Raw genomic sequence first — 15318 nt, 5'->3', positions numbered from 1 at the left:
GTATGGAAATTTATCTTGCTATACAGGACAAGAGAGAAGATGGGGATAAGGGAAAGGAGGGATGTTAGAAGAGAGGACAGATTGGAGGTAGGCATAATTAGAATGCTCAGCACTTGGGGGTGGGGGGAGAGGAGAGATGGGGAGAAAATTTGGAATTCAAGATTTTGTGGAAATGAATGTTGAAAACAAAATATATAAATTTTAAAAAACAAAAAATAAATTAAAAAAAAAGATTTTCATGTAGAAGAGGGAATAGATTTGTCTTTTGTTGCACTACATGATGGATCTAGAACCAGTACGCCAAAAAGAGGTACATTTTGCCTTAGCATATAGAAATTACTAAATAAAAATGACAAGTGAAAAATTAATGAGTTTCTTGTCAGAAAGAATGCTTAAGTAGAGGATTAATGACTACCTGCTCAGATATATCACAAAGAGGATACTTCATCACTAGAGAGGCTGAATTTGAGGTTCTTCCTAATTCGGTTGTATATCCCCAAACTAAACCATAAGTTCCGTGAGGGCAGGGACTTCATGTTATAAAATCTTTGTATCTCACTAGGTGTCTAGAACATAGTTGATGCTTAGTAAATGTTTATTAATTTGAATTGAGCTTTGAGTTTATTCTATGAACAAAAAATATGAATAGTGATATTCATGCCTCAAAATAACTCTTTCCTTTTTTCAAAAAAGAAAGAAAGAAAGAAAGTTTTTATCAGGTATTTGCACCATCTAATCTGAGACTGAGCAAGAGGCAGCTAGGAGATGAGACAAACAAAGGTAGGGAAAGCACTACACATCTAACTATGTCTCTTTGGTTAAGTCCATTCACCTCTTTGGGACTCAGTTTACTCATCTGTAAAAATGAGATTAGACAGTTGGACTAAATTATCTCTAAGATCCTCTTTAGCTCTTTAAGAAATCACATGTGCAGGACAGAAAAATAAAAAATCTCTGATAGCTATTTCTATTTAAATCTTAAATATTTTTTTAAAACTTGTCTAGGTTACTTGATATAGTTTTAGAAATGTTGGCTCTAGCCATAAGAAACATAAAATAAATTAAGGAAATGAACACTAGGGTGAGGGCTCAAGGATGCCATTAAAAGAAAAAGAAGAACAGTTCAAAATATATTCCCTGCCTTACTTGTAGCAACAAAGACCTACACATGTCTGAGGAAAAGAAAATGCCCAAGTTGGGGTAGAATGAGTGAATGAAATAGAAATGCCATCAAAGGTGACAAACATGAAAATGACAAAGAAGCAAAGACAGACTGACATGAGATTATTCAGAACAAAGAAGGCTAAAGCAAAAAGACCACATCTTTGCACTATAACTAATAAACAGGAAAGGAAGGCAGGAAGGAAGGGGAGGAGGGAGGGAGGGAAGGAAAGAAGGAAAGAAGAAAGAAAGGAAGGAAGGAAAGAAAGAAAAAAGAAAGAAAGAGAAAGAATCTGCTAAATACAAAGAAGGAACAGAAATTGGGAGAGGACAAACAAAAGAAATCATTGTTGACTTTAAGTTTTAGCAACTTAGACATAAAATGTACCATAATGTAAGCAGTTAATACTTAATTGATTTATATATTTTGTAATGTTCCATTTATTTACTGATTTTCTTATTAGACTTAAAAATTTTTTTAAACTAAGTTTTGGACATAGCCAATGTAGGAATTTGTTTTGCTTCACAATGCATATTTGTTTCAAGGGCTTTCTTTTTCTTACTAAGGCAAGGTGGAAGGGAGAGAAAAATAAATGATTGTCAATTTTAAAAATAAAATTTAACCTTAAAAGTCATATTTAGATGATTAAGTAACTTATTTGAGCAATCTACTGAAAGATAAAGATCATAGATTACATTTTCTGAGGATCATAGCTTTCCAGATGGAAGGGATCTCAGGGGATATGCAGTCTACCTTCATTTCACCCATGAACCAATGTGGTCCCAAGGAGATTTCAGTGACTTGCACAAGGTGGTAAATCTCAAAGGCAGAATTTGAATTTAGCTCCTGGGCTAATGCTGTTTACCTTCATGACACTGCCAATTCCTTTACTACATTTCTAATTTAGTATCTATATATTTCTACTTTTAACAGTTATTGTATTATCCCTCCATCCTACTAAATACAGATCTTGTCAAAGCAAAGCAAATTCCCTAAAAATTTCTCAAGCAAATTCTTACACACTTACAGTGAGGACTTCTCCAATAGTATATTCTTCAGCGATGATCAAAGTGGTCCCATACCAGAATGCCAATGCATATGAGGCATATATCAGGAGGAAGGCAATTCCCATTGAAATGTTGGCTGTGATAGCTTTCTTTATCCCCATATTTTTAGCCTCTTCTAAATTTTTGTTGTACCTGCAAAAGACAGCAGCAATTAAAAAAATATATATACACTCTCATGAGCAACAACACTCGGTGCAAGGTCAGGAATATCCTAAATATGCATAATGCCACCCAAGTACTCTCCATCGATCCAACATCTAATAACTAAAAAATTTTGCCTATATTCTCACTGAACCATAAACTTTTATCCTTAGAGAAAGAAATGACTCCTGATGTCAAGAGATATAACTTCTGTAACTTTTTATTCTTAATTTTAAAAGGACATCATGAATTCACTTTGATTTGAAAGTGCCAAACAGAAAACACCTATAAGATTTAGATATGGAGAGAATTAAAGCTCATCACAATGTGTAACCAAGTGGCATTTTCAGAAGCAGTTGACAGTTTATACCAAATATCCATCAATGATCTTCTTGACATTTACATGTGCTATGTCATATTCCTTCTTTTCAGCTTCACTTAACAACCTCTTTCTTTCCCACTGTTCAGATTAGTTAATTTGCCTTTGTAACCTTCTAAGATGAATTCAGTCAAACTAGGACTAGTTGTATGACCCTGAACAAGTCACTTCACCCATTTTGCCTCAGTTTTCTCATCTGTAAAATGAGCTGGAGAAGGAAATGGCAAAATACTCTAGTGTCTTGGCCAGGAAAACCCCAAATGAGGTCACAAAGAGTTGAACACAACTGAACAACTGAAATATATATTTATATAAGAACTAGATATGTGCAGAATTAAAATGTTTATCAACATGATTCATGAGTCGATTTAAGAAGTAAACAAAATCCTTTCATATTAATAATACCTGGCACATATAGCACTTTAAGGTTTGCAAAGTGCTTTATAAGTATTATTTGATCCTGACAACAGCCCTCAGAGGTAGCTGCTATTATGAGTCCCTCTTTACAGATGAAAAAACTGAGGTTGAGAGAGGTCAAGTAATTTCTAGCTAGCAGGTTTCTGAGGCTATAAAACATCATTTATATCAAAAATAATTCCTATGCCACTAAAAATCTTTGTGTTCTTTCTACTTGTGGTTCTACATTATAACAAATATGAATTACATTGAAACAAATATTTAAGTTGGTATCTTGATAACTGGGGCTTGGGTTATGTAAGCTCTCATAAAGATCAGTCCAAATTAAAACCCACTCAGTGACTTCATCTCTTTGAATGACAAGTATGATAACTTCTCAGTTTTAGTTCTGTTATCTCTCTGCTGGGTTTATTATCAGCTTTCTTAATGGATCTATTTGTGGCAGAATTTAACTACTGTAGATACTATTTATCCCATCCAATCCCAAGCCTCCCCTCCACCACCAATGCCAAACCAGTAGCTTCAAGACTGCCCCAAAAGATGGTAAACAAAATGAATACAACTGCCCTCTCATTTGAGGAAACCTCCCAAAATAAAGAGGCAGCAAGGTGTACTGAATGGAAAATTCACTAAGCCTCTTAGTTCAAATGCTAGTAGCTAAACTCTTTGGAACTTAATTTCTTCATCTGTAAAATGAGAAGACTGGATTAGAGCGACGACTTTAATCCTTTGGGATCCTTAGGACCCTTTCAGAACATCCTCAAAACCAAAGCTACCTTCATAACAATACTAAGGCATTACTTGCTTATAAAAATACTCCTCCATTTTCCAACTACATAACTGTATGAGGCTGGATCTTCTTGATATACTTTAACCAAAACAGCCATACATCAACAGATCAAATGCAAAAGTAGATATGAGAATCCAGGTGTGTTCTATTAAGCTGTACATTAAAGAGATATGCAAAAATAACTCCCTCTTCTTTTTCATTTTGGAAAATATAGTTATTTTTCATTAAAATGTATTGTTTCTTTAAAATAAATTAAAATATAAATTTTAAAAAAATTATCCGTTTTGATTTTGAATATGGCAAATATTGATAGATATTATCCACACAAACAAAAGCTGTTTGGGGTCTTCAATAATTTTTAAGAGTATAAAGGAGTCCCAAGGCCAAAAAGTTTGAAAAATCACCAGACTAAATTGTCTCTTAAAGGTTCCATCCACCTTTAAATTTTATGATCCCCTAATTTTTAAAAAAGGAAAAAACATATTTTTCCAAATAAGTTCAGAAATCTCCACTTTCTTAGATAAAATCTTGGATCTCACAAAGATTATTTTTTATTCATGAACTTGAAGAAGTTAGTACCTTTTAGCTGGTTGTTCATTAGCCAATCTCATACTTACAGGCAGCCATTACTAGGCAAGTTATACATGCTAATGATTAAAAAAACCAAACAAAACTCAGAGCTGAAGCTCACACCTGTGATCTCATGTACTTCATGTGATTGCTTACCCAAGCTAATGCTGGTGGAAGCCATTTCATTGACATCATGCTGTCCCAAGTAGTCAGAAGAAAACATTACACACAAGAAAAAGCAACAATGAGAAAGAAAATAATTCATATTCCAGAAAAGACAGATAAATGAAAGGGGTAGGAGGAGTAGAAAAGAAAAAAGGTGATTTTAAAAAGAACTATTTTCTTTTTTTTAACAGCAATCATAATAACTCAGAAGGAGTGTTGTGAAGTGGATAGCATGCTTTGTTTAGTTAGAAGCAAAACAATCTAAATTCAAATCTTGCCTTCAACATTGACTTGCTATGTGACCTTGAGCAAATCACTGAACTACCTTCTGTGTTAGGCAGCTCCCCGGGACTCACCTGTGAAGTCATAGGGAATCACAATCTCTATTTGGGGAGGAGCTTCTGCACAGGCATAACCTATTATGCCAAAATCACAGATTCTTCCCATATTCCAGCTCACACATGAAAAAGTCTTTACAGCTTGTAAGGCAAAGTGTAAGTGACATCTCAATGGGTCCTCAAGTCAATTCTAAGAGACATGTGGTACTGAGTGGTGTTCTCCCTCCAGTACTCTTCACACTTGGTGGAATGGGAAGGCAAGAAGTGGAATGACTTTTCCAAGATGGTGAAATTAACAAGAATACAATCAAGATCTTAATCCTTTTAGTTTTTTTAATAGCTTAATTTTTTTTTTAGTAACAGTAATTTTAAAAATATTTTAAAAGTAATCCTTAGCAATAGTCATCCTTTCCCATCTTAGATTTAGGTGGTTTGTCTTTCCTTCCTAAACATACTACCCTTGTTCTTAGGTGAAAAAACCTCAACCACAAAGTTGAGCTTGTGTAATGATGCCTCCAATGTACCAAAATTGTTTAAGCTTTTAATGTTTTCTTCCAGGTGCTAGCTACTCCCACCTGCATTCATTCACTGTATGAGCAAGTCCTCTGTTTCACTCCTTAGTTCCCTGTCAAAAATATTAAAAACAATGGAGTGTTTCCTGGAGAACCGCCAGGTCTTATTATCTTCCTTTGGGTCTGACTATTCACAGCAAAGCAGATTGACCAGCCCCCAACGCTGCCAAACCACTAGGCAGAATTCCAAGAGACAAAGTCCGCTACGTCTCTTCAGTAAGAAAAAAAGACTGATTCCTCCCCTGGAAAAGCGTAAAAAGTGGAGATCACCATCCAAACAAATAGGCAAAAGTCCAGTTCTCCTCTGAGCTAGCCCAAAACCTATGCAAAGATGAATTAATGGTCCTTTAATCAATACCACCACTGATCTGAATGTTGTATCTAGAATCCTGCTGTATACATATGAAATAATTTTGGCATTTCAGCTATGTCTTAAATCTGCTTAGGAGACTACCTGGAATAAAATGAAAGACTTTGTTAGCATAATGCAAAATTATTATTTCCCCTTAAGCTAACAGGTTGTTTCTTAGTCATGAAGAATCAGACTGAATTAACTTGCTTTTCAAGAAGGTAGGTGTGCTTGTGTTCTCTGTCTTCAAGATGTTTGAAAATTGATTTCCTTCTTATACTCAGTGACAAATAATTAAGGTCATTTATTCATTAATGTGCTTCAAAATTAAACATGTTATTTTGTCTTCAGAACACATTGGAGCTATTATTTCAAATTTCAAGATAACAGTCAACTTTCATTTGTCCAGTACCAGAAGGAAACAAGGACATTAATGACTCCAAACAGCAAATAATTGAAAATATTATGGAACACATTGTGGACAGGGAGTTTTTCCCCTGCAGATTTATTATCATAATAATGACTGGCTCAGGTGAGAATGAAAATTATTTTGCCTTTTGCATGAAAACCAACTATGTGATAAACAGCTAGAACTGATCAGAGAATTGTCAGCCATAACACATTTATGCATAAGGCAAATTATGACTACCTTTGAATACCAAGAATTTGTTGGAAGTCTACCTCTAACATGTCATATTTTATAGAAATTCATACACCAGTGCAGTAGATAGAGCATGGAACCTGGACTCACAAAGACCTGAGGTCAAAACTGACCTCAGATACTTATTAGCTGTGTGACCCTGAACAAGTCACTTCACCCAGTTTGCCTCAGTTTCCTCATCTGCAAAATGAGCTAGAGAAGGAAATGTCAAACCATCTCAGTATCTTTTCCAAGAAAACTCCAAAGAGTAGAACATGACTGAACAACGACAAAAAATAATACCAAGCTTCACAGAAGTATGTTCTTTATATGCAATACAGGAAAATACTTAAAAGTACATTTTTTCAATCAGCATTGAGTGACAGAGACAGAGACAGAGAGAGAGAGAAACCAACCTTTCCAGCTCTTTCTTCTGTCCTCCAAAAGCAATTACAGTTCGAATCGCTGCTAGGACCTCTTCAGCTACTGATCCAGCTTTTGCGTATGCCAATAATTCTTTATCAGTAAAGGAAGACAGTATCTGTTTAAAAAAGAGATAGAAAAATCCACTTTTGATCACATGATTTAGAAAGCCCTTCAATAAAATTCTTCTCTGATGACTCATATGGATATGGTAATGACCCTTGGGTGTTCTTAAAGGTTACACTAGTGGAGGGTCAGCTCTGGGAAGTTCAGGGCAGCTAGAAACCCTCAGTGACGAACTACTGAGAACCAGCCTAGCTAAGTGGGGAGAGGTTCATCATCAGAAGACTGGTCACCAAATTTTTTTGACCCTAGCAACTCATGAAATCCAGCTATGAAAAGGTGGAGACATTGCTATTTAAACTGGCAGGGATAGCCTATGTCAATCCAAATAACACTTTAGGTCAGGAGAGAGAGAGAGAGAGCAGAGAGAATCTTATATATTATATATTACATTTTAAAACTTTTCATAACCTGCCCCCCTATCTTTCCAGTCATCCTTCCACTTATTCCACAAGTCCAGTAACCCTGATTTCTCTGCTGTTCCTTACACCCAGTACTCCATCCCCTGGCTCAGACTTCTTCACTAATTGTGTCCCATGCCTGAAATTATCTGCCTCCTGGCTTCCTTCCAGTCTCAGCTAATATCCCACCTTCTGCAGAAAGTTTTTCCCAGGCCTCCTTAATCTTAGGATTTTCCTTCTAAGATTATCTCCTCCCATTCACCTCATATATATCCTGATAGCAAGTTGTCTCCTCCATTACACTATGAGCTCCTTCAGAGCAGGGACTGTTTCTGTCTTTCTTTGTATCCCCTATAATTAGCCCAGTGCCTGGCACAATGTAAGTGCTTAATAAATTGCTAGTTGCTTGCCTGAATATTATGTGAGGAGAGAAAGGAAGAACTGCGTGTACCTAAAGGCAATGTATGTAGGACATAAGCTATTATTAAAGCTGTCATCTTTATGCTGAGGTCTCAACCTTGTTGGACCAAGAATGAAGAATGCCAGGCAGGGAATGTCAGGTTGGCTTAAAGGGCTGTAGTCTCAAGGAGATGTCTAATGCCAGGGGCAACAAAGAGCCACCTCTGTCATCATCCATGGGGAAGTCATCTATCCAGCTCCCTGGAAAGCCCCATTGATCTTTGACCTTCCACTGCCATTAATATATTTAAGTCAGTACTCTAAAACTTTTAATTAAAACAAAAAGACTTTAGATTTTAAATACTTTCTTAATTGTCTGTACCTAGAACTTAAAGCCAAATGCTAGCAATCAATCAAATACACGTACATATTATCACATAGACAACTGACTATGGTAGCTCTTATTAAACTTGTAAATCATTCATATAATTCAGGGACTTATGTATGTAAGTGATGCATTAGTCGTTAGAAATGCAACTTCAAAAATATATTATCACTATATTCAATTTTAAAGTTTCTTTAGGTGGGCTGGTGGAGAGACCATTAAACCTGGAGTCAGAGAAATTCAAATACTTCTTCAGACTCGTACTGGCTGCGGGACCGAAAATAAGCACTTAACCTTCAGTAGCCTCAGTTTTCTAACTGGCAAAATGGGGATAATAATGGCACTTATCTCCCAGGGGTGTCAAGGATCAAATGAAGTAACTTAATAAGAACAGCTAACATTTATCTGGAAAGCACTCTGTAAACTTTATGGCACTATAGAAACGCTAGCAATTATTTATCAATTTTCTATCCTTACTTACACCAAAAAACTTCAAATTAACCAGATTTCCCCCCTCTTCCACACACCACTTTTAATAGAAATAGGCAAAATGACAAAATGCATTTTTAAAAAAATGAACCTTGAACTGTTATCAGAGATCGAGCATATGTAAAGCACTTTGCAAACATTAGCTATTGAAATGTTAGCTATTATTAGCGATTAGTAATACCCCATGTTTGCATTGTTGGTCAGTAGACGTAACCTCCTCTCCCAGTCCTTCTAAAGCATTAGCACTGTCCAATTACAGCCAATATATAAATGAAGCAGTGACCATAGTGCCTTCCTGCCAGCCTCAGGGGCAGGAAGACCTGCTTCAGTCACACAGTGGCTATGTGATCTTAGACAAAACATTAGACACTCAATGCTCTAGACAACTTTCTAAGGCTATAAAATGACAGAATAAATGCTTACCTGTATTGATAGAAGGAGTTTCCTATATCATATGATAAGCCCAGACCAAAAAACAAATAAATAAATAAATAAATAAGATAATAAAAGCTTACACTAACATAATGTTTTATAGTTTACAAAGCATTTTAGATATGCCATATTTTATTTGCTAAGGTAGAAAGATAGAAAAATAATATAAGGTGGTCAAGAGCCCCCCAAAACCTGTATTCAAACCTAGCTTTTCCCCTAAAGATGTGAGAAAATATTATTTAACTTCTCTAGGTTTCTGTGTCATTGACCACTTCTTTCTTACCAGTAAAACAGGATTATTATTAAGATCACATCCAAACTCAAAATCTCTGATCCTTTGGTCCTAGAGTAATTATTAAGCCCATGAGGCCCAAATATTTTCTCAAAGGTCACACATATAAACAGAAGGTACTAGAGTCAAATCTGTCATAGCACCTGTAATACCATGTCTCCCTACTAAGAGGAATGACACTATACAATAGAGAAAGAAAAGTTATGTTCATTATCCTGAACTTAACTAAGACAGTAAAGTGAGCTAATCCACTTGGAAGTGATCCTGCCCTCTTCCTCCTCCCTCTTAATACTACTGCATTTTTTTCCCAATTACATGTAAAACTGGTCTTCAGCATTCATTTTTAGAAGATTTAGAGTTCCAAATTTTTCTCCTTTCCTCTTCTCCCCCTCTCCAAGACAGCAGGCAATGTGATATAGTTTATACATGTCCACTCATTATGTTAAACATATTTCCACATTAGTTATATTGTAAGAAGAAGATTCAGAACAAAAGGGGAAAACCATGAGAAAGAAAAAACAAAAAAAAGGTGAAAACAGTATGCTTTGATTTGCATTCGGACTCCATAGTTCTTTCTCTGGATGTGAATAGTATTTTCCGTCATGAGTCTTTTGGAATTATCTTGGATCACTGTATTACTGAGAAGAGCTAAGTCTAACATAGTTGATCATCGCATCCTGTGGCTGTTACTATGTACACTGTTCTCCTGCTTCTGCTTACTTCACTCAGTATCAGTTCATGTAAGTCCTTTCAGGCTTTTCTGAAATCCACCTGCTCATCATTTCTTACAGTGCAAGAGTATCCCACTACATTCATATACCACAACTTACTAGACCATTCCCCAACTCATGGGTAACCCCTCAATTTCCGGTCCTCTGCCACCACAAAAAGAGCTGCTATAAATATCTTCGTACATGTAGGTCCTTTGTCCTTTTTTTATGTTTTCTTTAGGGTACACACCTAATAGTGGTATTACTGGATCAAAGGGTATGCACAATTTACAGCTCTTTGGGTATAATTTGAAAGTGACTTTTGATCAACAAGGATGAAAAGAGAAAACATGCTACTTAATCACTATCACTTCATCAAAATTCCAATTAATCCATCAAGAAGGGATAATACTGATCCCTCAATTCCTCAAGCATCCCGGCATACTGGAGTTTATATTAGGTACTGTATATAGCACATTTTGAGAGGCAATATAGAGTGGATAGAGCCTGCTTTAGAGTCAAGAAGATGAGCCCATCTCCAGTCTTTAACACATACTGTCTCTTGGACCACAGGTAAATCCCTCAGTCTCTTAGTGTATCAGGTCACCCTTTAAGGCAGGAGGTCTTAACCTTTTCCTGTGTCATGGACCCCTCTGGTGGTATAGTTAAGCCTAGGGACCGTTCTCAGAAGAATGCTTCCAATCACGTTATATAAATAACCTAGTTTTACAAAAAGACACAAATTCTACTGAAATACAATTATCAAAATATTAAAGCACGTTCACTGACTCCAATTTAAGAACTCCTGTTCTTTGACTGCAACTTCAAGAACAGGGCTGATTAGCACTGGTAGAGAGTTTCCTCACTGATGATCCCAAATTACATATTGTATTGTCAGTCCATATGCATTTGGTGTTGTACTGTTGCTGCACAGTAATGAACCTTAAGTAAATTCAAAGAACATCTAATAAGTCAGAGTATCTAAGTTATGTTAGTGTCAGAAGGTCCACGGTGATAACAAAATTCCATATCTTTGAAAGGGTGAAGAAATAAAAGTCACACTATAAAGTCAGTGTATCATTTTTTTATCTAAATTTCTCCAATGATGACAGCCTGAATTTTCTCTGGGTTTGGTCAACTTCCTTCAGTCTTTTTTTATTTTAGCATCCCAAGGTTATACCTAGGGAATATAGAACTTGGGGCTAATCACACATTGTCTCTTTCTCCCTCCCTGTTAAAACACTTTACACTGGTCACGATGAATACCAAGAACAGCCATCTATTGGGGGAAAATAATTCACCAAAATTCAGAAAGGATCCGAGAGCATCCAGGCACGTGGAAAGAACTTTGCCTCTCCAACCAGAGTGCCTATGGTTCAAATGCTGCCTCTGACTCTTGTTCTCTATGAGATCTTTAGCAAGTAGCTTGACCTGTCTAAGTCTCAGTATCTTCATCGGCAAACCTCAGACCTCTGAGATACCTTTCAGTTCTAAATTTAGGATTCTGAAACACTAAAGGCATTCTTACTAGCTTTTTCCAGGCAACAGTGGGAAATGGGGGGATTCCTTGTATTTCAAAAGAGACTCTGTGTGGACACACACACACATACACACACACCCTTCCATTGATCTACACTGAAGTCTCTTCTTGTCTCAGTAGCCAGGCTTTGTGAGATTCTGTGGCAGAACATGACAAATGAGGAGGTGGCTTTCTGTAGATAAGGGTCTCTACATTTAACTCTCCTGGTCCTCAAGGACTTTCTAGTTCTGTAGGGCCTCCCAAAGCTTGCCCTTCATAGGCATGGCCTTCCTATAGAGTTGACTGGCAAGAGATTTTAGTGGAGGATAGGCTAGTTGCCTAAATCTGCTTCAGGCTTCTTAATTTTTAAAGTATCAGTAGGGGGAACTCCCCCCCCCCTACTGTCCTCCTTTAGACCCTTTCTCCCCACCCCACTATTCCTATGCCAATCCAAACCTCAATACCAAAAACACAATTCCCCATGTTAGTATTTTATCATTAGGTCTTTTAACAACTACAAATTTATTGTCACAAAGTCACACAGTCACAAAGATACACATAGTCTCATTTGACTAATTTTCAAGGGAACACTTCTGCTATTTCTCATTTATTTTAATGACAGATCTAAAGCCCGGGGAACAGACAAGTCAGGGAACTGTTGGTTTATTAAGTATGACAAGTTTGTTTGATTTATGGATGAAAAATATTTCTGTAAAAATTGACAGGTTTTACATACCTTTGCCCAGACGGCAGCTGACAGGCCTAGGACAGGGCTAATGGCCAGAATCACAAGTGTTAGCTTCCAGCCTCTTGAAAATCCAACTATAAAACCTGTAAGGAATGTGGCTATTGCTTGAAAGAATAGTCCAATTTTGTCTCCAATTCCATCGTTAATTTTGGAGACATCACTAAAAGAAGAATATAAATACTACTGTCAAAAATCAAAAATATTTAAATAATTTCTATTGGGTTTAAGATTATTTCTGATACTGTAAAATAGGGGTCAATGCTCCTTCTACTGAGTCAAATATGTAATACACAGAGCTATAGCTCACAGGTGTGAACATGTATACGTACTCCAAAATGGAACACGGACATTTCAAATAACTCAGGAGGTCTCCATCCCCAGGGAGAAAAGTTAAGAAGCAAACTACTCATTTTTACATTTATTTTTTATCATTATTGATAAGTCTAAAAATGCATATCATGTCAAAATGCATACACCAAATATGAGCTGTCAGTATAATGAGGAGAGGGTTAATTTTGTACATTCCAGAATGACATTCCACAATCACTATTAAGTACCTACAAGTATAAGTCACACTTCATGATATAAAAATAAACAGAACACAATTCCTGTCCTTAGGGCACTTACAATCTAGTCATTATTTCCTCCAGACTTAGTCAGATCTCTTAAAAATAGGAGGAAAATTTAAAGTCATAGAAAAGAAAGAATCCTCTTAAATATCCAATAACATACTTACTCAGATAGCCGAGTGTTCAGTTCCCCAACATCATGGACATCAAACCAACCAATTTCCTGGCGCATTACTGAATGGAAAAAGTTTTGTCTAATTTTCTTAATTTGTCGTCCAGCAGCTAAGGTCCAAAATGAAACTTGCATGTAGGCCACAACGAGAACCCCAAAGCCCACTGCACTATAATAATATGCATACCTGGAAAACACCAGAAAGCACTGAAAATAATTTCCTCCAGTTAAAACAAGTCTTTTAGAGGCAATTTCACTTTTCCTACTCTTTCTCAGTTTTCCTAATCTGACCATCCTTGAGAACTTGAATGAGTTGTAAGCTGAGATACATGTTAGCATCATGTGTTGGCTGTTACTCAGCTATAGAATAGCAGTTCTCCCATCCCACTCTTGCTCAATTACTTTTTTCTCACCATTAATGAGTAGGTGAGACAGCTTCTGCCGGTAGGGCAATGTAAAGAGATGCTGTCAGATGATGGAATCAAGGACAGTAATGTTCCCTAGCGTTTTGGGATGCTAATGAAGCCCCATTCCAAATATAGGAAAACTTCTAGGAAAAAGGGTTTGCTATGGGTCAGTACAAATGGCCACTTTGTCCCTCGTGACAAACTAGATAAGCATCTTCTAATATTAACCCCCAACCATTCAGAGAAGCCAAACATTCTCTGGACCAGTTCTTTGGTAATTACACACACACACACACACACACACACACACACACACACACACATACACACACACACACACACACACACACACACCATGAGGGCTTTGTCAATTTCCTTTAAAGCTGAAATGTCAGAATGCCCCAAAAGAAGTAGAATTATATTATAACTGAAGTTCACAATATTTTGACATTTCAGTATTCAGATGTGCGTGTGTGAATTTTACACAAGCTATACAAAGAAGCAGAGTATAACATCTCAACAATACTTTATCATAACCAAGTATCTTGTCATACAGCCTTTCACTAGAGGTTCTGAGGGAAGTATAGCAACCAATTTTGATCAGGGCAATAAACCTTTGGTTAATGGATTACTCACTGGTAAATTATTACCCCAGTGTTGATAATCTATAATAGAAGAGAGCTAAATACATATTCTAAAGTGAGAAAAATAACAATTTGTTCTGAAGTCTAAAGCAATCCATGGTCCATAATCCCATAGATTTGTTACTAGTTTTTTTTTTAAAAAAAAAAAAAACAAGAATTAAAATAAATTCAAGAAGTCATTAGATGATTTCCATTTGAGGCTAAATATAAAAAAAACAAAAAATAAACTTTGTACGTACATTGAAATTTCTGGATACCCTATCCTTTTTTCACCTTCTCTATCATTTATTTCATGTATCTTTAGTGCCTTCATTGTAGGTAGTTAATTTAAGTCTCTCTTAAATTCCTTAAATCATTAATCAAAAGGAAAACCAGGATCATAGAAGGAGAAACAGGAACTGGAAGGCAAGTTGTTACTGGGGAGTTGGCTGTGACTAAACAAAAATGATCACTTTTACTTCAAGACAGCATCATCATCATCACATGAGTACGATGGACAAAATCTGAGAAGCAAACTAAACTCATCTGGCTTCCATTAGATGGTTGATAAAATTGTTTAAAAGCTGTATTAATACTTTATTATTGTTGCTGTTATTATTATCAATAATTTTGAGACTGGGTTTCTATCTCACTCAGGCTGAAGTATAGTGGCCGTTCATGGGTCCAATTCCACTGATAATCAGCATTGGAAGTTTGGACCCACTGTGCTTCCTAACTGAGCCAGTTCGTCCCTCCTTAAGGCAGATGAGCACCCCTTGGCTCTTGGAGGATCATTATATTGGTGCCAGATTCAGTGCAACACTCAATTAGTCCTCAGAAATCCTGGAGCTCACGAGATCCCACAGCCTTAGCCTCCCTTAGCAGCAGGAAATTACAAGGCATGGACCACTACATCTGCCAAGAGACCATGTTTTTAAAAGCTATTCAACCTCTTTCATCTATATTCCACTAAGGGATAAACTAATAAACTGACTATTAAGCAAGAAAAAATTTACCAAAACCTTAAATGAACATG

The 15318-nt window shown here is 36.4% G+C and overlaps 1 protein-coding gene across 5 annotated transcripts in view; it reads right to left on the bottom strand.

The window, feature by feature from the left end:
• ABCB1 (ATP binding cassette subfamily B member 1) overlaps nt 1–15318 on the bottom strand; it is a 198381-nt gene that overhangs the window by 53217 nt on the left and 129846 nt on the right. For all 5 annotated transcript variants that reach the window (XM_072651588.1, XM_072651590.1, XM_072651586.1 and 2 more), the window contains 4 exons: nt 13248–13439; nt 12500–12671; nt 7007–7131; nt 2190–2361 (listed from right to left, as the gene is read on the bottom strand). In XM_072651588.1, the coding sequence (XP_072507689.1) occupies nt 2190–2361; nt 7007–7131; nt 12500–12671; nt 13248–13439 (661 nt within the window). The remainder of the gene's footprint in view (nt 1–2189; nt 2362–7006; nt 7132–12499; nt 12672–13247; nt 13440–15318) is intronic.

Source organism: Notamacropus eugenii, chromosome 3, assembly GCF_028372415.1.
Source record: "Notamacropus eugenii isolate mMacEug1 chromosome 3, mMacEug1.pri_v2, whole genome shotgun sequence".
Taxonomy (NCBI): domain Eukaryota; kingdom Metazoa; phylum Chordata; class Mammalia; order Diprotodontia; family Macropodidae; genus Notamacropus; species Notamacropus eugenii.
This window is presented reverse-complemented; position numbering and strand designations above follow the sequence as displayed.